Raw genomic sequence first — 25031 nt, 5'->3', positions numbered from 1 at the left:
AAAAAAGGGGGGAAAAAAGACAAAATCAGGGTAATTAGTATTTCCTTTCCCTTGTTAGTTATGTTTAGAACCTTTGAGCTTTTGAGAGCTTCCAAGTCTTAAAAAGCTAAAAGTTTTTAAAAGTTAAAATTTTTTAAAAGTTAAAAGTTAACAAAAAGAACCCCCCTGTGTATGTATGTTTATGTAAAATAGGTTGTTGTAAACCACAACATGGTATGAAACACTAGCACCTAGTTTTTCTATCCAGATGCCTTTCAATGCCCATTATCAAATAGCTCTCTGTCCTCCCCCAATTACCAGTGTCTAGTAATTAACAGTCTACATTAAGATCAAATATTTTTAAAAACTTCCATGTCTAAGAGACTATGGCATTTTTCTTTCTGTGTCGGGCTTATTTTCATTGACACACATCCTCTAATTCCATACCCCTTTTCATTTGGCTACAGACGACAGGAGGAATATCCCACTCCTCTGTACACCATGTCTTTGGTAGTAAGAGGGAGCTGTTGTGGTTGGAATGAGAATGGCCACAAACAGGCTCATACATTGAAATGTTTGGTCTCAGCTGATGGTACTGTTTGGGAAGAGTTAGGAGGTGTGGTCTTGTTGGAAGAGGTGTATCACTGGGGGTGGGCTTTTACGGTTTCAAAGCACTGGCACCATTCCCAGTGTGTCTCTGTCTGCCTTCTGCTTTTGGATCATGATGTGAGCTCAGCTGTTCCTGCTTTTGCTCAACCTTCATGGACTCTTAGGCTGGCTAGTTTTATGCCCATTTGACATACATTATCTGAGTTATCTGAGAGAAGAGACCCTTAACTTGAGAAAATGTCTCTATAAGATTGGGCTGCAGGCAAGTCTGTAGGACATTTTCTTTATTAGTGATTAATGGGGGAGGGCACAGCCATTGTAGGTGGGGCTAATCCTGGGCTGGTGGTCCTGGGTTCAATAGAGCAGACTGAACCAACTATGAGGAACAAGCCAGTAAATAAGCCAGGAAAAGCCTCCAGGTTCCTGCCCTGTGTGAGTTCCTCCCTGACCTCCTCTGAGGACCAAAGATGCAGAAACTTAAGCCGGAAAAACTCTTTCCTTCCCAAGTTGCTTTGGTCTTGGCATTTTATCACATCAGCAGTGATCCTAAGACAACTCTAAATTAAGAAATCATGGCCCAATAAAATAATGGCTGGTTATGGCTTTGTCACAGCAATAGAAGAATAAGACAGGAACACAAGACAATCTAGCTAATAGCCCAGGCTAACCTCAAATTCATGATCTTCCTGCTCTGTCTCTAAGTGCTGTGATCACAGAAACATACTACCATGTCTACTGTACCATATAAATCCATGTGTGTATATATCACAGACTCATGCCTGGGGAAGGACAGGCTGACCTCCAACTCACTACAGAGCTGGGAATGACGCCCAGTTTGAGAGAGCCAGAGCTATGTAAGTCCTAAGTGTGTTCCACCTGAGCTACACCTCCGACTCCTGTCCAGTTTAACTGCACCTTCAGTCAGTTCCCCCATCCATGTGTAAAAGAGAATCTCATTAGCCCAGGTTAGCCTCAAGCTTGTCTCACACAGAGGCTGGTCTTAATTCTTGATGATTCTGCCTCCACCTCACAAATGCTAGAATTACCACATCTGAAACACTTGCTCACTTTTAAATTGTATGATTTTGTTATGTTCTTGAGTTCTATATAACTTTTAGGTATCAATCTTTTGTCAGGAAGTCAGAGAGATGGACCAGCAGTTAAAAGCAGTTCTTGCAGAGGACCCAAGTTTTTTTCCCAGCACCTATGGGAAGTGGGCTCTCACAACTTCCTATATTTCCAGCTCCAATGGAATCCAATCCTCTGGCCTCAACCAACACCAACACACACACACACACACACACACACACACACACGCGCGCGCGCGGTCTATGGGTCTATGAAGCCCTGACTGGCCTTGAGCTCACAAAGATCCTCCTGCCTGTTTCCCTAGTGCGGGGATTAAAGGCCTCTACCAACATATCCAACTCAAAAAGCAAATTACTGAGTAACTTTAACCTTTTGGTAGATGAACAGTTTAACAATCTCTCTCCATTTTGTAGATTGTCCACATTACTTCTATTTTTGCTATGTATAGTCAAATATAATCCTATTGTCTATTTTTTGTTTTTATTGTATGGACTCTTGCGGCCTTTTATTTATTTGCAATAGTGGAGACAGTACCTAGGGCTTTGTATCTGCTAAGTAAGTCTCTACTATATAGTCCTTTTTGTTTGGTTGGTTTTTGCTTTTTGTTTTTTGAAACAGGGTTTCTTTGTGTAATAAATAGCCTTGGCTATCTTGGAACTCACTTTGTAGACCAAGGTGGCCTCAAACCGACAGAGTGCTGGGATTAAAGGTGTGTACCACTACTGCTCAGCTACAGTTTTCTTGTGTTTGTGTATGTGTGTGTGTGTGTGTGTGTGTGTGTGTGTGTACGCACTACACTTAGCAAACTTTTACCTGGGCTCTGATGACTCAAGCTTGGGTCCTCACACCTGCTCAGCAGTACCTTAGCCCTTGAAACACAGCCCCAGCTCTTTATTTTTTATTTTGAAACAGGCCTAAGTTGCCCAGGTAGGCCCTGAGCTTACTCAGGGTATTCTGATTCGGGGTATTCTGACAAACAGATTGGAATCGCCAAGGAACTACTTCCAAACAGGTCCACATCCCTTTGTCCTATTTACCATCTTTCCTCTACTACCTTTGGACTGTGGGCTAGAAGGTGGGTGGGTGGGGGTTTAAAGCATTTAAGACCCCTTATTAAAAGTTGATTTTGAAAATCTAAGCCTACAGGTGGTGCCCAGTGTGGCTAAGGTATAATGAGTAATTCTACTTAGGAGATGGTAGAGGAAAGATCAGGTTATGTGAGGTTAACAATGTCCTTTAACGAGGTCAGAAAAATAGCAGCTAGCCGGGAGGTGGTGGCACATGCCTATAATCCCAGCACTCTGGGAGGCAGAGGCAGGCGGATTTCTCAGTTCGAGGCTAGCCTGGTCTACAGAGTGAGTTCCAGGACAGCCAGGGGTATACAGAGAAACCTTGTCTCGAAAAAATCCAAATCCACAAAAAAAAAAAAAAAAAAAAAAAAAGAAAAGAAAAGAAAAGAAAAAAGAAAAAGAAAAAGAAAAATAGCAGCTACCATAGAAGGGAAGTCTCCTACCCTGTCCCCAGAGGGGGTTTTGGGATTGGGGGAAAGCTGACAAGTCTCTTCTGTCAGAGAAGACTACAGAGTTGCTAAGCACATAGAGACTGCGAATAGAGGTAGAAGTGCTTGGGAAGCAAAAAGAGCAAGTGGGAAGAAAGCGACAGTGAAATCCAGCCTGTGCTAAATGACACCATGTTAAAAAAAACCAAACTAATCTTCCAAGGTGCACATCTTCTTATCTGCCCATTTAAGGTTTTAAAAACATCTACTTCTTTTCACTGCTTCTTACAAGCAATTAAGCTCAGAGATGTGACTGCTAAACTGACATCTTAGTGTTCCAAATGCACTCCCACACAGTGATCTCCACATCAAACTTTCTCAATTTACACGTGAAGAAGTAAGGGCCCCTTCCACCTCACACTACTAGTATCTCCTGTCCACATCTGTTTCAGACAGCAATGCTGGTGAGGCCAAGCTTACCATGATATCTGAATGCTTACCAGACATGGCAGTCACACAGAAGAACCCAGAGCAGTACTACCACCCTGCGGGAAGACAGCTCATCAAAAGATGAAGAAGGCCTGTCAGCTGAGCTGACACATGCTTGCTGTCCCAGCTACGTGGGGCCTAGGACTAGGGCAGAGGCAGGCTAAGCCAAAGTTTAGGCCTACAGAAGTGACTTACTGTGACCCTGTATTTAAAGGGCTGGGCTTAGGAGGACAGGCAAAAGGACTGTTGTGAATTTTAGGCCACCTGGGCTATATAATAAGTTACAGGCCAGCACAGGTTATTGAATGAGACTCTTTCTCAAAAACAAAAACAAAATCAACCAACCACCACTCCCCACACCCAGTCACAGCAATATAGCTCAATTATAGATCACTTACTTAGCGTGCATGTACCTATGCTCAATACCAGTACCAGAACAAGAAAAAATGCTTTTTTATTAATTTTTTAAAAGATTTTTTCATCGTGTATATGTGCACATGAGTGTCTGTGCCCTCGGACCCCTGGTACCTGGAGTTACAAGTAATTGTTAGCTGTCCAACATGTGTCCAACATGGACTCAAATTCCAGTCCTCTTCGAGAGCAGCCACCATCCCTAACCAATGAACACCCTCCAGCCTTCTGCCACCTGGGATGGGTGGGGTGGGATCTTATGCATTCTAGTTGGTCAAAGGAAAAGTGTAGCTTGTTCTGTCCACTCACAGCAACATTTTCCAGAAAGAATTTTCTCTGCCTAACAGTCAGGAAAGAGGTTGCCCAAACTGAGCAATCATGATAAATATAAAGTACTGCCAAGTCCCTAGGACAACTTTGCAATTTTAAACAACTTTTTGAAGAAAGAAAAAGAATGAGTTGCCTTGTTACTCACTCACCTGGGACAGCGGCTCCATCGCTCCTAACACTCTAACACTGCGGTCCTTTACTATGCAGTCCTCATGCTGCAGAGACACCCAACCAAAAAAGTAGATCATTGCCACTTTGAAACTGTAATTTTGCTACTGTTAGGAATCATAACATAAACATCTGTGTTTTCCAGTGGTCTCAGGCACCCTCTGTAAAAGGGTCAGTTGACCCCTGAAGGAGTTTTGACCCACAGGTTGAAAACACTGACCTAGAACATTTGTCCTAGGACATTTGAATCAGATCCAACTTCCGTGCCATCCTACCTCGCCCTGAACCTACCACCCTTCTCAGTGGGAAATGCGGAAGCCAGTTGATGCCTACAGTTCTCTCAGAGCTGGGATTATAAGCATGCATTGGTACCTGATTTGTGGTGCTGGGACTTGAACTCAGCTCCAAATGATTGTGCAAAAAGTTCTCTTAACTGCTAAGTGATTTCTCTAGTCCCTAATTTAGTTAAGTTTTTGAGACAAGATTTCAAGGTAGCTCAAGCCAAACTGGAATCCATAATCTTCCTGCCTCTGCTTCCCCACCAAGTACAGGGAATACAGGAGCACACCACCACACCTGGCTTCACTTGTGAGGTTCACTGTTCTTAGAGAAGGGCTACGTACTTTGATTTGGAACAGTAGGGAAAGATGAGTGGAAGTGACCTGGCAAAGGCAGCCTGCCACACAACAATCCTCGCATGCAGGCCTCTAGGAGTTACTCAAACAGCAGACAAGGACAGGACCGGAGGAGGCTGGCTGCACCTACATTCTGTTCTAAAGGTTCGCTATTCCCTCAAATAGCAAGGAGAGAGAGATGAAGAAGGAGGCCGGTGCCCTGATTCATGTGCTCTGTTCCTGTCTGGAGCAAAGTTCTCTAGGGTTTTATGTTGGAAAGACAAATGTCAGTCAGCTTGCCTCTGTGCTGGTGTCTGTTAACAGGTGACTAATGGAGTGGACTCAGGCAGGGGTCTGGGACGCTCCACAGATACCCACAACAGATCACACACAGGCTTCTTAGCTCCTACTAGACACTCCGAGAATACAGGCCGAGCAGGTAAGAACCATATAAACATGACTGACCTCAGTCCAAACCTCCATCCTTGCTGAACATCACCGGCTCGGATGTTTGGTGCCGCCCACTGATAGAGCGCTGTGGCTGTGAGATTACAGCTGGCCTTCATCAGCATCCCACAAAGAAGAGTCTGTTGGGAAAACCTATGTCCCAGGATAATCCGTTTTATCTCGAACAACTTCAGACAGGAGAGACTGCAGATCCACACAGCCCACCCCCCCAGGACTGCAGCAATTTACTTGTTCCAAAGCCCCTCACCCCATCCTTATAAAGGGGTCGCCCCTTGTCAGGCTCCTCAGTTTCCCAGAGGAGAGAGGTTAATACCCACTGAGTGTGCTGATCAACAGTCTCCTCTGAAGGTCAGATGCTGCTCTCCTTTTGCTGACTGTCTCTTTACTCTGCCTCAGAAATCTAACACCCTTCTCTCCCTCAATCCTAGCACTCACAAAAGTACTGTGAATGGATGAGCACCTGACAGAATTCATTAACTCACAGGGACAAGAGGAAGAGAGGGAAGAACATGAGGAGTAGAGAAAGACATGGCTCCTACATATCAATCCAGAGCAGCAGAGATGCAGCTTCAGCAGTGCCTGTGTGGTAATTAACAGGCAGAAATCAGGACGGGAACGGAGAACAATTTGTTCCCGTGATGGACTTCTGACAGTCATGACCCTGGGAGTAAGAGTTAGGAATGACAAAGTAATAAAGTAAGAGAGTAATTCTAGCACACGCCAGCAGGCAATTTGTGTCCAAACTGATGCAAACACAGGCAGAGCAAAACAGTAGGGAAGACAGGTTAGATGGATGCTTTGAATGGGTGCTAGATGCTTTGCGTGTAAGCACTACAGAGACATGTTTATCCCTGATGATTCAGGTCACATGTCACTCTTCTGTCGCCCAAAGGTCACTAGGAAGTGAAACAAGCCCTAGAGCAGCAGTTCTCAACTGGTGGGTTGAAGCCTCCTAGGGACCTTCTCACCATGTTGCCTAAGACCATCAGAAAACACAGATAATTATATTATGATTCCTAATAGTAGCAAAATTACAGTTATGAAGTTGCAACAAAAATAATTTATGTTTGGGGGTTATCACAAGATGAGGAACTGTATTAAAGGGCCACAGTGTTAGGAAGATTGAGAGCTACTACCCTAGAGGGTATTTCTTTTTGTTTGTTACAACACTGGGAACTGAGCCTGGTACTACTCACACACTAGGTAAGTGGTATTAGTAGGTATGGCCTTGTTGGAGTAGGTGTGGCCTTACTGGAGAAAGGGAGTGACTACGGATGTGGGCTTTGGCTGTGAATGTCCTAGCTGCCTGGAGGTCAGTATTCTGTCTGCTTATGGATGAAGATTCAGAACTCTCAGTTCCTCCAGCCCTATGTCTGCCTGGACGCTGTGATGTTCTCTCCTTGATGTCAATGGATTGACCTCTGAATCTGTAAGCCAGCCCCATTTAAATGTTGTCTTTTATTAGAGTTGCCTTGGCCATGGTGTCCCAAGGGAAGGTACCTAACATCTGTAAGTGCTGCTTCTCCCCAACCCCATCATCTCACTGACTTTACATATCACACCATGCACATAGCCTCTTCCCTCTTCAGACTTTCAGATTTACAACTCCCCTCATACTAAGGCTGAGAATAAAATTCCAGAATTTAGGATCTCAAGAGATCATTTAATCCAATTTCTCATATTTTAGAAAAGAAAAACCCATACGCATTCCCATTCCCACCCACTAATGGTTAAACAAATTAACAATGGTGAGTCAATTTCACTGGCTTTAGAATCACCATGGAAACAAACCTCTCCATATATTTTATAAGGTGTTTTCAGAAAAGTATAGCTAAAGAGGGCAGACACACTCAATGTGGGTGGCAGCATGAGGGGTGGGATCCTGGACTGAAGTAAAAGGAGCAACAGCGCTCACCCCCTCAGCCACCTCCTGCTGCAGGCACACTGAGTCTAGCTACCTCGCCAGCGTGTTGCTGAGCTGCCCTCATGGCCTCAGTACCTAAAGTAAACCTTCCCCCGTATGATTATCTCCCATCAGATATTTGGACATAGTGAAATAAAATAACATGATGCCAAATTAGGTAGTGATAAAGCCAGAACTAGAAACTGGTCTCAAACTCAGTGTTGCCTGTATCACCAAGTCAGTGGGTCAGACCTGGAGTGAAGGAGCACCACCCACTTACCATGAACGCTGGGTCAGAACTGTTGGCTACACTGATACTACTTTCTTCCAAGGTGCTCCTGGATATTTTTCTGGCTTTTCTGTCCCCATTTGCACTTGGTCCTTGTGCTAGTTAGTTGAATGTCAACTTGACACAAACTAAAATTATCTAAGAGGAGGGAGCCTCAATTAGGAAAAGGCTTCCTTAAGGCTGAGCTGTAGGAAAGTCTGTAGGGCACTTTCTTAGAGAGTGAGTGATGGGAAGGGCTCAGCCCAGTGTGAATGAGGCCACCCTGGCCTGACTGATATTCTGACACAGAGTCTTATGTAGCCAGCCCGTGTTGACTTCAAACTTACTACAAAAAGGAAACTAGCTTTGAACTCCTGATCCTCCTGCTTCTAGTTCCCACAGGCTGGGATTCCAGAGCTACACCATTATACTTGGTCCATTGTCTGTCTCTCCCACACCTCACCTTCTTTCCTCCATCCCTCCCTCTTGTGTACATATGTGAGTGTGTGTTTGTGTGAAGGTCTGCATACACATGTGCATTCATAACTATGTGGAAATTCATATGGATGCTGGAAGACAGTCTTGGATATCTATCCTTAGGAGTTGTCTACCTCAGTCTTTTGAGGCATGGTCTCTCACTAGGATCGATCAGGAACTTGATTAGGCAAAGCCTGGTGGTCAGCGACCAAGAGATGTCTCTGCCTTCCAAGTCATCAGGTTGCAAATTGGCACCTTGACATTCAGCTTTTTACATAGGCAACTTGGATTCTCATGCTCACCCAGAAAATACATTACTGAAGGACTTCTCTTTTTTAAAACATATAATTACCAAGTTAAATTGTTTCTAATTTCCTCACTCAGAGTGGTCTCTCAAAATTATGTCCTATACACAGAATATGATTATATAATGGACTTTACAAGAACTCAGAGTAACCTTCATGCAAGATGAGAACCAACACAAATAAAAACTGGGCATAAACAATTAATATCAAAGTTTATTCCTATGCAATTAAGGCACAGACCTTTGCCCAGAACTTACATAATAGGCCAAAGAAGTGACCTTATGTTTGGGGCAGTTACAAGGACAAGAGAAACCGTGCAGTCAGGCCCTTGATGCCAGCACACAAACAGGACAGAGACTGTGCTGGCTGCTCCTGGCTCACTCTCTCCATACACATCCAATTTTAGAAAACTGCCCTTGATCAACTTGTCCACTGGATGCCAACTGGGCACATGACCAGCCAAGCTATTCCTAGGATAGTCACAAAAGTACCAGTACATGGAGAGAATAACTAAGATAACCATAAAAGTCAAGGAGGAGCGATTGAATAAGCACTTAGCCATGTGTTTGTAAGCACTTGCTATCATGTGTTTGTAAGCACTTAGCCATGTGCTTGTAAGCACTTGCTATCATGAGCTGCACCTTGTAGCCACTGAGAAGATCCAAGAAGCACAATGTACTTTTTTACTCTTCCTTAGTTTAACCCTTTAAATGATCATGTTTCTCACTGTTAAATACTTTTTAAGAAAGCAGGGATGGGAAGGAGTAAACACAGCCTCTTCCTTACTGAAGGCCCAGCACTTTTGATTCCTGTTCTGAAAGATTTTCAAAACAACCATTATTATGCAGAACTTAAATAAGTTAAAGGTCTGGTCCCAGCCAGGGGTCTGGTCCAAGATCATGCCTTTAGTCCAGCTCAGGAGGCACAGACAGGCAGATCTCGGACTACACGCTTGGCTTGGTCGCTTGGTCTGCAAAGCAAGTTCTAGACTACCCAGGGCTACAGAACGAAACCTTATCTAGAAGCAAATGAACAACAAAAGAAGTTTTGTCCAATGAGTGAGAAATCATTTCTCATCTTTCAACAAAAATGATGTAGCTCACTGTAGATAATATCATTTTGATGTTTTGGTTATAGAGAGAATCTCTTAGGTATTATGTGGTAGCATCACCTGTCAATAAAAAGCCGATGGCCTATTAGCAAAAGGCAAGAAATAAGAGATGGGAGTTCTGGTAGAGAGAGAGGGGGGACTCTGTGAGTTAGTGAGAGGCAGGAAGATTTACCACCAGATGCTGAGGTGACAGACATATGAAACTGAGGCGAGGTGATGAGCCGTGTGACATGCATAGAATAGAATAAGTAGGTCATATAGGTTACGGGCGAGTCAGGGGACAAGCCCAGGCTTAGGGCCTGGCCATGTGTTCATAAATAATTAAGTCTCAGTGGCTATTTGGGAGCTGGGGCGCTGGTAGAAAGGAATGTGCACACTGAATATGTGGCTAGAACTTCCAGAGTGGAAGAGTTTTCTAGCCACAAAATGTGAACCACAGAGAAGCAGTGTGGAAGGGGCTCTTTTAAAACAAAAGCCCCGGCTGACAAGGAAAGCCAGCTCTTCTACAGCACCTCTGTGCACTTCTCCTGTAACTGCGGAGCCAAAGTGTCATCTTTCTGACTGGAGCTTTAGCGCTCTAGGTATGGCAGAAGGAATGAGCAGCCTGGGTCCAAGAGAGACTCGCCTGTGGGGATAGCCTGCAATGGCCGGAAGCCAAAAAGACAGCAAAACTCTGCAGCCAGGAGCCACCACTCCAGAGTGTCCAGGCGTTAGGGCAAAAGTGGCTTCAGGCCAAAGACCAGCAAAGCAAGCCTGCAAGACCTAGCCAGGTGGTGGCAGTACTGCCATCTCATGTCAGGGACAGAGGTGGGGATCTCTCTGAGTCTGAGGCCAGCCTAAGCTACAGAACTAGTTCTAGGGTACGCAGAGAAACCCTGCCTCAACAAAGCCAATAAATTTCCCCTAAAGTCTTTAACTTTACTTTCTGTCCCTAATTTATATAAGGATTGTTGTGGGTGCTGAACTCTGGCATTCCTCGCCCCAACCCTCTCCCCAACCCGCTAAGGTACTCTCCCACCACAAACCGTGAGCGGGGAGAGATGAGTGGGGAGAGATGGCGCAGCATTTAGGAGTGCTTGGTGCTTTTGAAAAGGACCAGAATTCAGTTCCCAGGATCCATGACAAGCATCTGACCATTGTGTGTAAAACACTAGCTTGAGGGGACCCAACACCCTCACCAGGCCTCTGATGAAAACCGAACAGACAGACTTATAAATGAAAATAAAATAATCTTTAAAAGAAGGAAATTATGTTAATGAAATAAGCTAGTCATAACAAGCCAAAGACAGGTTTAAGAATTAAATTTAGTTTATTAGGAACTACTTGAGTAGTCATGGAGACAAACTCATAGAGACAACGTAGAATAGAAACTCCTCACGACGTGGTGCTACAAGCCTGTATCCCAGCACTCTGGAGGCAGAGGCAGAAGGATCGGAAGTTCAAGAATGGTCTCACCTACACAGTAATTTCAAAGCCAGCTTAGGCTACATGAAACTCTGTTTCAAAAAAAGAAAAAGAAAAAGAAAGAAAAAAAACAAGGCTGGAATCAAAGCTAACTCTACTCTTTTTTTTTTTTTTAAATAGGAGGTGGCGTGTTCGAGGCCCCAGGGTTGAGGCCCCTTGGTGTTGCTGGTCTCCTTTTAAGATTTATTTATTTATTTATTTATTTATTTATTTATTTATTTATTTATCTATTTATTATATGTAAGCACACTGTAGATGTCTTCTGACTCCACAAGAGGGTGTCAGATCTCATTACGGATGGTTGTGAGCCACTATGTGGTTGCTGGGATTTGAACTCAGGACCTTCATAAGAGCAGCTCTTAACCACTGAGCCATCTCTCCAACCCCCACGATGTAATCTTAAAGGACCCTGAGTGTGTCTTCTAGTCTAGCCTCTCATTTATTAGCAAGGCTCTAGATACCTGGCTCCAAACACTATAACCCTGAATGAATGAAAAAAGTCTTCCATCCTCCACAAACACGTGTGCAGAAGAACCAGGTATATGCCCATAAATATACTTAAACTTAAGGTAACTGGCTGCTTTAAATATACTTATTTGTTCATCAGAAAGTTGTTTTCTACAACAGTCCTTGGAATCTTGGTTTCTGGGCATTTGTCCAGAACCTGGCACTAACTGCTGCCTCTTCTGATACTGCTGGAGGCAAGTAGCTGTCTCATTTGTAGCTTCAGCCTTTGTTCCCTTCCAGTGAGGTATGTGTGCATCATACTGGTAAACAGTGCACCAGCACTGCCTAGAACATACATTGTCTAAGCTCTAGAAAGCTAAGCCAAGACTAAGTATTATGGTAATTCTTTAAGAGTCAATATTCAAAGAGAGCAGTAGCCAATCTAACTGCCAAATAGAAGGTTCAGTATCACCCACCTGAAAACCTCCATCCTCCATCATAGAACAGAGAACAAGGCTCTGAATAAAGAGCTGTTCTTAGTATGCATGTGCTCGGAACAATGAGGACTTCCCAGATTTGGTTCTATCCTGCTTTGGATTTGGTGGGGGGGGGGGGGAGGGAGAGAAGAGCAGCAAACTGTGTTGCCGCGTAGGAGTGGAATGAATAATGGACTCGGGAACCTGTCCAGGACCGAAGCCTGTCCCCACAGAGAGTAAGCCAGGTGCAGGGAGAACAAGCCAGCCACAGGAAGACACATTGAGAAGGCTCAGCCTTCTGCCTTGGAGAAGCAGAGGGGAGGCTTAATTGTAAAAAAAATTAAATGAATGACATTTAAATAAAATTAAAAACAGGAAGGAGACAGACTCCTATTGAGCACAAATCGGTGTCTCTAAAGAAACAGGTCAGAGAGAGCCATCTGCATAGCTTTTCTATACAATGAAGATCAAAGGCTATAATGGGAAGGCAGGACTTAGAGCCTATTTTGTGGTGTGGTGTGGTATGGAGCTAGGCTTGGGTGCCACTGAACCCAAACCACAGCACAGGGAGATGCATAATTTCACAGTGACCAATAGACAGGGAATATTAGTATCTCACTTGCTTAAGAAAGAAGCCAAGGAAAAGCCATAAATAGCATTGATATAACAAGCTAAAGCCACCAAAACCCTGGAGGCCCCATAAACTCCAGCCAATTCCAGCATCCCTGGAGAAAACTCACCAACCACCCAGGGACAGTGGCAGTGAGTGATCATCAGGCTCGCTGTCAATCAAGAATGGTGCAAAATTCTCTATCTATCTATCTACCTACCTACCTACCTACCTACCTACCTACCTACCTACCTACCTACCTAATGTATCTAATGTGGTGTCTGACACACGCCCTGTACTCCCAGCAACCAGGAGGTAAAGGAAGGCATCGAGAGCTCAAGATCATTTTCTGGAACATAGTGTGTTCAAGCCTGTGCTAGGTACATGAGACTTTGTCTCAAAACACAAAAGAAAGGGAAAAGTATTTAATAAAAACACATTCAGCCACTTGTCTGTGTATCTAAGCACTTCACCAACACAGCAGTAAAAGAATCAACTATAAAATGAAACGGCTCCACGGTGTTTGCTTGTGCTTGAGTCTCCAGGTGAACACAACACATGGGCCAGTAGAACAAACCTTTCTTTAATGGAAGTCAGAGCTCTGCATTTCCCTAGCTATGAATGTGTATCGGTCATTTCCCATCCCCTGCTTACTTGGGAAGGATGCAACCTTCCAATTACCGCCTACCCTCTTCTTAAAATGAAGTTTTTAAATTAAAGTTCCCAGGCTCAGCCTATATGTACCTCTATAATTCTAGCAGGGGGAAGCACAGACAAGACAACTGCTTACCACTGGAGCATAGCATGGGCTCAGGGTTAGCAAAACCCTGTCTCAAAAATGACTAAAGTGGCTGGTTGACCTTTTATTCCAGCACTCAAAAGGTAGAGGCAGGGGTACCTCTGAGTTTGAAGCCAGCTTGGTCTACAGAGCAATTTATAGGACAGCCAAGGCTACTCTGAGAAATCCTGTCTCACAGAGGGGGGGGGGGGAGCTAAAGTGAGGCTAGAGCGAGCACACAGCAGTTCAAAGACCGAGCTGCCCAGCTACTCCCCTGGAGACTAGTCGGCTTCTCAATTCCCACATGGCAGCTAACCACCATTCCTAGCTAACCACCATTCCTAGCTAACCACCATTCCTAGCTAACCACCATTCCTAGCTAACCACCATTCCTAGCTAACCACCATTCTTAGCTAACCACCATTCCTAGCACCCTACTCCAGAGGATCTGATGGACGCCACCAGTGATGAACACATGTGGTGTACAGACTTAACAAGCAGGTAAAACTCCCATACATATGAAAATAAATAAAGAAAAATATAAACCCTTTAAAAAAGAAAAAAAGGAGAGGGAGAAAAAGAGCGGAGGAGGAGGGGAGAGGAAGAGAGCGCCTAGAGCCTAGCCATGGGGACGTCGGCCTCTGCAGCCCCCATCACTAAGCTCAGGAGCCTCCTGCAGTCCCTGCTTCTTTCCCCACCCAACATGTCCAACTGAGTGATAACAAAACTCACTCTATGAAATACAGCAGTCAATGAAACAGACCATGTCCATACTACACCTGCCATAGAACTAAGAGGTTTTGGTGGTGGTGGTGGTGGTGGTGGTGGTGGTGGTGGTGGTGGTTTGGTTTGGGGTTTTTTTTGTTTTTTGTTTTTGTTTTTGTTTTTTTGTTTGTTTGTTTTTTGGATTTGGTTTTTTGAGACAGGGTTTCTCTGTGTAGCCCTGGCTGTCCTGCAACTCACTCTGTAGACCAGGCTGGTCTCGAACTCAGAAGTCCACCTACCTCTACCTCCCATAGTGCTGGGATTACATGCGTGCGCCACCACCGCCCTGCTAGAACTAAGAGTTTTGATCTCTCTCAGACTACAGGAACACCAATATCCGGTCTGTCTTGCCCAGGCAAGAGATGTAGAAGAATAACACCTATCAAGCTTACCTCTGTCTCACTTTAAAACCAGGAAACTAGTTCAGGAATAGCAGCAAAAGCAGCTGCTCCTTTCCGCACCCCATTCTTAACCTGACAAGATACTGATTGGCCTGTGGAAGGTAACTCTTCTCATAGAAAGTAACTTTCTCTTGCAAAGAAAGAAGAAAAATAATTCCTGGCTCTTTTGGAGCTTTACCTTTTGTGAGAATCTTTTTCCAGTTTCCCTTCCCTCCAAAACAGGGTTTTCTCTGTGTAGTCCTGGGTGTCCTGCAATTAACCATGTAGACCAGGCTGGCCTGCCTCTGCCTCCCAAGATTTGGGATGCCTACCTTCTCCTTGATTCTCTTATCTTTGGCTTCTGCCAAGTTTCTGAGAGAATGAAAGAGGATTCAAAAATGTTTAAGTTTCAGATTTAGCCAATGTAATGCTCTAACAAGGAAAACAGTTCCCTGGTAGTCTTTTCCAGGCCATGAGCTTTCTATACTACCATAGAGGCTATTCACAACTAAGTAACAGAAAATCAGAGGTGATGTCTGACAGGACTGCATAAAAACACTCTAAGTTTAAGAGCTTGGTTATCCATGGAAGCAAGTCTGCCTTTTACACATGAAGACTAAAGCAGTCTCAATGCACACACAGCTTTATAGTCTGTGAAACACTCCCCTAAATCAGAGAACATGTTAAAAATAAGTGTGGGAGATGGTTTTGTTTGTTCTTCTCTTTCACTTGCTAAGAGTGATATGATCTCCCCTATCTTATAAAACTTGATGCAAAGGAATTCAAATCTTTTCATGGCCACCACCATATAAATCTTTCTAAGAATCTCAGTCTCCTGACCTCACCAGGACTTGACGGCCTAAAACAGCTCACCCTTGCCCGTTTCCTTTATTTCCTTTGCTCAGATGCTTTTAAAACGAATTCTTCCTTTCACCACATTTGCTTATTTATTTATTTATTTATTTATTTATTTACCTATTTGTTACTGAGTGTGGAGGTCAGAGAACAACTTTTGAAAGCCAATTCTCTCCTTGGCAGCAAGGGCTACCTGCTCAACCATCAAACAGCTTACCCTCAACCTTCAATCTCTAAACCTCCTGTCTCCTCCTGGCTCTGAGACCCTGGAATTCTGTCTCTCCTGTCTCCTCTTCTTGAGTGTTGAAATTAGATAATTTTTACAAGCATGCTATATTCTTTCCCACCTGCATAACTTCTTCAAATCTAAAAGGAGTCAACAACTGTCTGAGCTGCCCCCTTTAGAGGAGACTGGGTGAAAGGTGTAATTTTACTATTTTTAGAGGAGGGTGGGGAAAGGTATACTTTTACTATTTTTTGCAACTTCCTATAAGTCTATAATCACATCAAATTACAGTTTAAAAAACAAACTAAACCAAAAGAAGCAGACAACTAAATGTTCACAGATAAGTAACTACGCATTGGGAAGGGCCACCACACTGCCAAAGCCAAACCTACAGGCAGAATTGCCAGATAATGATATACATCAAACAAATCAGTTTTTCTCTTGAAAAAAAAATTCAGTCCTGAGCTGGGCGGTGGTGATATATGACTTTAATCCCAGCACTCAGGAGGCAGAGGCAGGTGGATCTCTGAGTTCCAGGGTAGTCTGGTCTCCAGAGTGAGTTCCAGGACAGCCAGGGAAACCCTGTTTTGAAAAACCAAAAATTAATTAATTAATTACTTAATTAATTAATTAATTCAGTTCTCTGCAACACCCACAATGACATAGCTTCCAACAACAGGCTCTCAATTACCAGCCTCAAATTGTTCCTAACCATGAAGGCACAGGTTGTACCAGTAACGAGAGAGCCAGCTGGATCCGGAAAACTGTGACGCTCTATGGGTGTTCATGGTTCCCAGTAGGTATCTAAAAGGTCAGACCATGTACAATTCCCTTTGCAAAGCTACATGCTTGGGATGCTATCTAGCACAGCGAAGCTTAACAGACTGTTTGGTGCTTTGGGACCTTCCTTCCTGCAGGGAGGCAAATGTTGCCTAGTGATCTACATCTTAGCACAGAAGTCAGGAACTCTAAGTTCCAACCATGACTGTTTGGAATCTGGCTCCACAGTCCTCTGTGAGTTAATTAACCCTTGTGTATCTCTGCTCCCTTCCCCCAGATAGGGATTTACATAATGGCTGCCTTCTCACCCTGAGACATGGCACACTGAGGGGGAAGGACTTTGATCTATAGACAAATGCTGAATAAAGCTGCGTTTAAACTGTGTTTTCAGACTGTGGAAACCACATATTTAGATGCAAGCTGCTTTCCCTGTGCTCCTTCTGCCTACTGTGGAAGTAAAATAAGCTGTCTCCAGGAGGCTCTGCTCAAGTAGCTCCTATTCCAACAACTGCAAGCTTCTCTTTAAACACTCCACCTATTCTTTGGTTAACGGCTTAGAAGTCATCAGAGTTTGCACACTTTTAGTTGTTTAAAAGTAATTCATTTATCTGTATGTGGAAGAAGCACAGCAGGGAAGAGAACGTGCTCTGCTTCCTTTGCATCTCAGTGATTCAGATATGCCTTAGTCAGAGATGTCCTGTCCAGAGATGTCAAGCAGCATCGAGTTAGAAGCATTACAACACACACACACACACACACACACACAATATCATGTTCCAGGGTTCTATTACAGTTGTTATTGTTTTAAGGTAGAAACACAACATTGTGTTGTTTTAGGTGACTGTTAATTCATTATTAATGAAATGTCCACACTGTCATTTGTGAATTTATTTATTCATTCAAATATTTTCTAAGTCCCTATTAAAAGCCATGTAGTCAGGGCTGGAGAACTGGTCAGTGCTTAAGAGTGCTTGCTGCTCTTCCAGAAGACCCAGGTTCAGACCCCAGAACCCACAAAGAGCTACACGAGACTCTAAATTCATAGATAGACACACACACACACACACACACACACACACACAGCCCAAAGTGCCATAGGGACAAACAAGAAATTAGACACAATAAGGAAAATTTTTTATAGCCTCAGAAAGTTCAGAGAGAAGCTGGCTATGGTGGTGCATGCTACCTTTGCTTCCTGAGTGCTAGAGTTAAAGGCATGCACTGCAGCACTCAAGAAACAAAGGTAGGTGGATCTCTGAGTTTGAGACCACCATGGTCAACAGAGTATATTCCAGGCCATCCATGTGATACAGTAAGACCCTTTCCCCAAAAAATAAAAAAAGTTCAAAGAGAAGATGGTGCTAAAAGTCCACATAGATAGTACCAGCAAGATGCGTTAAAGAAAAAAGCTTAACCAGACACTAGGATATCTGTGAGAAACGAATTCATTGTGAAGACATGGAACATAAAGTCAGGGTAGCCATCTCTTTTCCATGTGAGATGATGGCTGACCCCCTCAGGGCTCCCTGTAGCATAGGAATGCACATACACATTTTTTGGGTGTGCAGAGCACTGGTTTCATTCTGAGTTCATAGGTACAAATCTGTGCCATCTGCCCCAAACCTCATTTTCTGTTTTCATCAGTAAGATTCTGCTCGGAGACTGGCATTTAAAGATCATAAGAGGATTCCCAGCCGGGCGGTGGTGGCCCATGCCTTTAATCCCGGCGCTTGGGAGGCAGAGGCAGGCGGATTTCTGAGTTCGAGGCCAGCCTGATCTACAGATGAGTTCCAGGACAGCCAGGGCTATACAGAGAAACCCTGTCTTGAAAAACCAAAAAGAAAAAAGAAAAAGAGGATTCCCAAACTTCCACATCTTTGGGAAAACAATGGTTCCTAAAAAGAAGGGCAAAGCAGACATACAGGACTTCCTTCTTCCATACTGCAACTGAAAGGAGCACAGATGTCCTCCTACACACTCAGACACCATGGCAACAGCCATTGTACAAACAAGTGCAGCAGGGAGCGGGAGGGTCAGGCCTGGTGCATGTGAAGCCGACTGCAGGGAAGGATAAAGCAGGCCTGAGCCCCTAGCTCATACAGCTGGCTGTTTCCCCTCCCAATCTACTTTGGAAATTCATCTTAGAAATTTTGGAGACTTCTGGCAACTTTCCCCCAAAACAAAGAGGAATCACAGAAATAAAAATTAACACTCAAGCAATACAGTGACACTGAGCACCCACATTCCAAATACAGAGGCGTCTGGACCCTAACTAAAGATCTCCTATAAGCTCGAAGGCTGTTCAAGCTAACCATACATGCCTTGTGTGCTTATTTATAAATAAAATTCATTTATAATTCACAACCCATACATGGGCAAGCATTTCTCTACAATGGTTTATTTGCCATGATGAGTTTCCACACCTCCCTCAATTCCATCTAGAGGCAAAGAGAGAATGAAAACATGGGCACTCCGACATATGAGGGTAGTGCCAGCCAAGGCGTGGGTGGACGAGCACAGCCACACTTGTGCTCTCTGGATGCAATATTACACATTACTATGGGCTCTAACTGCACAGGGTGGAGCGTTGTATTCTGCAGCTTTCCTTAACACCTGCTGCTCTTCATCTCACAGCACTCTCCATGTGTGAACACACAGAATCAGGTTATAGGCGAGCTCACTCCGTCACTGTAAGGAAAGAAGGGCTCCGAAGGTAAAGGTGCTTGCCACCAAACCTGACAACTTGAGTTTTATCCCTGGTTCCAAATGGCGGAAGATGATAAATGACTCTAGTAAGTTGTTCTTTTATCTTCACAAACATGGGTAACATGCACACATAATCAATCAATAAGTAAACGTGGTTTTTACAAAAGAAGAGAAAGTAACCTCACAAAACACAAACATCTATGCCTTCAGAACAAGCAGTCACTAATTGCTCTCCTACACAACTCCCTTTAATACACCACAGACTGCTGAACATTAAACAAGTGACCGCCAAGTAGAATACAACAGAAAGTTCTCAAAGACATAAAGTCAACCAATCAACAACACAGGACAAAGAATTGGTTTTTTCTTTATAGATTACTAACTAATCTGACAAAATGCTAGTGTCCTCCAGTTACAGTTACACCTATGAGCAATTCCAGCACTTAGGAGGCAGAGGCAGGGGTGAGAGCCTCCTCCATCTTGATTAGAAGCCATCTTATTACACGGTAAAGTCATTCCTGTTTCCTGTAAATCCTACCTTCTCCTATGTTCAATGCTGTTCTTTCAAACCCTACTCTAAGGAAACAGGCCTGTGTGACAGAGAATAAAGCTTGCTTACTTCTAGTAAAGGAATTTGGGTAATGGTCTTTACTCTCTTTCAGTAGGATTAACAACAGATCTCTGAGTTCAATCAAGGCCAGCCTGGTCTACAGAGCAAAACACAGAGAAATCATGGCTATACAGAGAAACCCTTTCTCAAAAGAGAAAAAAAAACAAATAAATGAGTAAACGAATAAATGACAAGAAAACTGTGACAGGAAATATGAAATGGAAGCAGAACAGTCGGAAGCCAGAAGCCCTGAGAAAACACACCAGGGCAAAGTGGAGAGCAGGGAGCCGCAGGCAGTGGAAGGCGAGGGCATGGACAGGGAACGGGGAGGGGCCAGCTAACCGGTCTGCAGGGGCCAGGGCGAAAATGACCAAAAAAAGAAAAGATAAAACTAGATGAGAATGGGAAGCTGTAGACAACTGCTGCTGCCACAGAGCTGCTAAACACAACCACAGCATCATCTCATGACAGACTCCAACCATAGGCATTTGTTCTGTCCTACAACTGCCCCAAGTACACACCTCTGTACTGTTTTCATTTCCTTTTACATTCTAGACTTTCAGAGCTCTATAATTATATTATTATCTATATGTGGGTGGCACATGCCTATAATTCCAGCATTTGGGAGGCTGAGACAGGAAGACTGCCTTTAGTTTAGGGCTACAAAGCAAGACCCAGTCTCAGACAAAACACAAACACACACACACACACACACTCACAAAACATCATTTCACTCTCTTTTAATATCTCTTCCAACCTTCCCTCTATTTCACATCCTCATGACTATATTCTTCTCTCCTAAAACTCCAACTAAAATTGTCGCTGCTGCCATTACTGTGACGGTCCTGCCCTCCCTTTTACCATCATACACAGTAACTGCTGAAAAACTTCCTAATCCATTAATTAAAGATCTCTACTTCCCATTATGGAAGTCTAAATTTAGAAAGCCAAATTAAGCTGGGAGGAAAGCATGTGTCACAACAAGGGAGATGAATTCCACGGCAGGGGCTGGGCTCCTGGCCTGCTGTCTTACAAAGCCCCTGACACTAACACATTCTCTTCTGCTCAGCATATAGAGAAACATCCCACCGGAGGGCAGCCACTCATCACTGTAATCATCTGGAGAAAACTATTATCCCATCAGGTCACAAAGCCACAGGACATCAGCAAGCAACTGCCTCTGAGGACAATCTTTGCTTTTCCCAAACCTCCAATTTAGTCCCACAAAAGAAAGGGCGGCAGGCTAGCACTAACTGTGCCCTAAGAGAAGAGCCACCTCCCGCCTGCAGGGGTGGCAATGACTTTACTGGGTTACCAAATAGATATAAAGACAAAGTAAACATTGTAATTTTCTGTTTTGTCTCTGGCACAGGGGGAGTGGTACCATCTACACAGTCTGTAAACAGTAATAATGCCAGATGTAACAAAAGAACAGGGTTCCCCCCTTCTCTCCACCCCCATCCCCACCGCCTAATGCCATTCCTTCTGAGATTACTCATCTTGAGGAAACACACAGAAGCTTCCCTAGTCCATATGCTGCGACCAAATGGAAGTGGGTGAGAATCCAAGTTTGCACTGATTCCTCCTTGCAGTAACACAAAGCCAGAAGAATATTTGAGATTCAAGACATTTTTGTTTGGTTGATTTTTTTTTTTTTTTAAGACAAGGTATCACTACATGGCACTGGATGGCCTGGAATTCACTATGTATCCAAGGCTAGCCTAGAACTCACAGAGATCCACTTGCCTCTCCCTCCAGTGCTGGGATTTCAGATTTATGCCATTATGCCTAGCTAACAAATTATAACCCTTCATGATATATTTTTTTTCTTTTTCCTTTTTTCTCACTGCTAGGGATCAAAACCCAGAACCCAAGAAACCATCAACTGTTTCTAAAGGCTGACAGACAGACAGAGTACAGGGCAGGTGAAGGAAAAAGAAAGCAGGTGTGGACCACATAGCCTGCTGAAGTCTAGATTCAAACAAGACCGAAACGTAAAAAATAAACAATACAAGTGAAAACAGAATATTTCTAACGAACTGTAAGGTTAAAAGGGCTACAGTCTGAGCCTGAGCCTAGAAATTCAGAAAAAGCACAGAGGAAGAGGACAAACTCAAGAAGGAACATTACCTGACCAGAGTTCCCGCCAGGTATAATGAAGGCGAACTCTACACTTCTTCTGGTAACACAGCAGTTTATGCACTACCTGGACACACCGCCTGCAATAAGGAAGAAGACCAGGATGAGCTTCAGATCCCAGCACAGAGCACCTGTGCTCTTCCTGTGGGGAGGCAGCTTGGCTGGGGCCAAGTCTGGGGTCACGAAGACTGGGGTAAAAAAAAAAAAAAAGAAAAGAAAGAAAAGAAATGAAAGATTCCTAGCAAATTTCCTCTGTCAGTCTCTTTCACACACACATACTGACTTTCCAATCCCAACCGCCCCCCCCACACACACACAATTTGTGCTACTCATGGGACTACAACCACTTAGAGGCCTATACTGAGGTACCACTGAAGGGGCTATCAATGGCTCTTCCAGAAGACCTGGGTTCAATTCCTAACACCCACATGGCAGCTAACTACTGTGTGTAACTCCAGTTCCAGGGAAACCAATGTCTTCTGGCCTCTCTGGATACCAGGCATAAATGTGCTATACAAGGGCACATCCAGGTAAAACACCCATACACATACAACATTTTTAATTAAAAAAAATTTTTAAGAGAGAGAGAAATGAATTGGACATAAAAAAAATTAAACACATTAAGACTCTAGATCAAATTGAATTTTAAGAGATGGCTCAGCAGATACCAGGTTTCAACAGATTCTCAGAACCTACACAGAGAAGCTTACCTGTGACTCTAACTCCAGGACCTGACACTTTCTGGCCTCTAAAGGCACCTGTACAGCAAGGTCCAGGCCAACATGGGTTAGGTGAGACTCTGCCTCAAAATTAAATAAACAAGCTGAGTGGTAGTGGATACCTTTGGCTCTAGTATTCAGGAAGCAGAGGAAGGTGGATTTGTGTCAGCCTGGTCTACAGAGTAAGTTCCAGGACAGCCATCGATACTCAGAAAATCCCTCTCTCAAAAAACAAAACAAAACAAACAAACAAACCGAAATCGATAAATAAAAAATGGAAATAAAAAATCAGCCTAGGTGTGCAAGGAGCACATATAGAACCAGTTCCTCAGCTGCACGAACCAAGGAACCAGTTGCAAGTGCTGCAGCAGCTGCCGAGGTGTCCAGTCACCAGGCTCCGGTGATACGCATCACAACAACACAAGGGTTTGTTTGCAGTTTTAAGACAGTATCTCATGTAGCACCAGTTTGCCTTCAAGTTAATATTATACCTAAGAATGACCTTGAACTCTTGGTCTTCCTGGCTCCACTCTCCAAGCACTGGTATTACAGGTAGTTTCTTTGCGGGGTACTGGAGATGAAATCCAGAGCTTCACGTGTGCTAGGCAACTATTCTACCAAATGAATTATATCCTCGGCCTGTTTTGTTTTGTTGAAACAAGGTCTCATGTAGCCTTGTTTCAAGGTCTCAGACTAGCCTTGAACTTGAAATGTAGCCAGGGCTAATGAGGCAAGGAAAAAATATAGGAAAAAAATTATGAGGACATGGAAAGGAAAGACAATCCCTCACTCCTGGTTGATTCTAACTGAACACTCACCCCGGCTGAGAAGCAAGAGGTTACTGGCACAGATAATTCTAAAACAGCAATGAACCAGGATTAAGGCCCAAATGTGTATGACCTTGGGTAGGACCACATTCCACCCCAGATATTTCTGGGGATCTCAAAATTAATTTTGTTTCAGTGGAGACTCTTAACTTTCTGCACTGTATCCATGTGCTCCAGAGGTGACCTTATTCACCGAGCATCTCATTTAGATTTCTAGCAACCCTTTGAAGAAAATTGTTTCAAAAGCCACCAAACAGTCCAGCTGGCTCCTCTGAGTTTCAAAGGCTGTCTCCTGGGGATGCCCACACTCAGGCTTTCAAGTCTTTCTTACCTTCTTGCCCAATACTTTCTCTTAAATCTTGGATTTAATATCTATTTTATAAAAAACTATTTCCAGAGTCTGGGGCTGAAACACCTAGCTTGCCTAACCTGAGTGCAATCTAGGTTCAGTCCTGGGCACTGTGTACACGGACACAATAGCAAGCATCAGTGATCCCAGCTGTGTAGGTAGGGCAGAAGGATGCCAAGGAATGAACTTGAGCTTACATAGTGAGTAAGCAAACACCCTTCATTGTGTTTGTTTGTATTGCTGTGTGATTAGGCACTTAATTCCTCTAGCTTGGTGGTTCTCAACCTTCCAAATGATTCAGTTCCTCATATGTGGTGACCCCCAATCATAAAATGATTTTTGCTATCTTGCTATCTGCAGTTTTGCCACTGTTTGAATTGCTGTGTAAATGTCTGTGTTTTCTGATGGCTTAGGCAACCACAATCTTAAAGCAGTCGTCACAACACACAGCTTGGGAGCCGCTGCTGCTCCAGCTGGTCTTTCTGGCTCTCACCTCTCAGAGCACAGTTAGCACTGGTTTTTCTGTTTCTTGATTTTTTTTTTTTCTCTCTGAGGCAGGGTCTTACAATGTAACTTTGGATGTTCTAGAACTCATTATGTAGACTTTCAAATTCACAGAGATCCTCCTGCCTCTGCTTCTCAAATGCCTGGATTAAAGGTATACACCACCATGCCAGGTCCTTTTCTTTTTTCTTTTCTTTTCTTTTCTTTTTTTTTTTTTTCTGCTTATTTCCCCTTTGCAAAGAGGTCCAAGAAATTACCCCAAAGTGAGTTTGGACCAACCTAGGATACATGAGATCCTGTCTCAAAACAAAACAAACCACCACTACCAACAATAACAATGACAAAACTGGGGGGGGGGGAAAGAAAGAAGGAAATAAGGAAGGAAGGAAGGAAGGAAGGAAGGAAGGAAGAAGGAAGGAAGGAAGGAAGGAAGGAAGGAAGGAAGGAAGGAAGGAAGGAAGGGAAGAAGGAAAAGAAAGGATTTTATTGAATTCCAAATCTACTACATATAGGCTTGTCTTGAAATTCTTTTCTACAAGGCAGGAAAAGATCTGATCTTATCTGAACTGAGGTCCCTAAAAGATGAGAGGAAGTCCCCAAGCTGCTACAAGTAACACCTTGTTGTTATCTAACTGTTGTGGCAGGGTTTGTTTGCTCAATAGCCCAGGCTGACCCTC

At 43.7% G+C, this 25031-nt stretch overlaps 1 protein-coding gene across 1 annotated transcript in view; it reads right to left on the bottom strand.

Moving 5' to 3' along the window:
• Positions 1 to 25031, bottom strand: part of Armh3 (armadillo like helical domain containing 3) — a 190040-nt gene that overhangs the window by 87228 nt on the left and 77781 nt on the right. Inside the window, exon 20 of the mRNA XM_052184763.1 lies at positions 21947 to 22035. Within this exon, the coding sequence (XP_052040723.1) occupies positions 21947 to 22035 (89 nt within the window). The remainder of the gene's footprint in view (positions 1 to 21946; positions 22036 to 25031) is intronic.

Source organism: Apodemus sylvaticus, chromosome 1 (assembly GCF_947179515.1).
Source record: "Apodemus sylvaticus chromosome 1, mApoSyl1.1, whole genome shotgun sequence".
NCBI classification, from domain to species: domain Eukaryota; kingdom Metazoa; phylum Chordata; class Mammalia; order Rodentia; family Muridae; genus Apodemus; species Apodemus sylvaticus.
The sequence above is the reverse complement of the archived record's forward strand: the minus strand, read 5'-3'. Positions and strand labels throughout refer to the sequence as shown.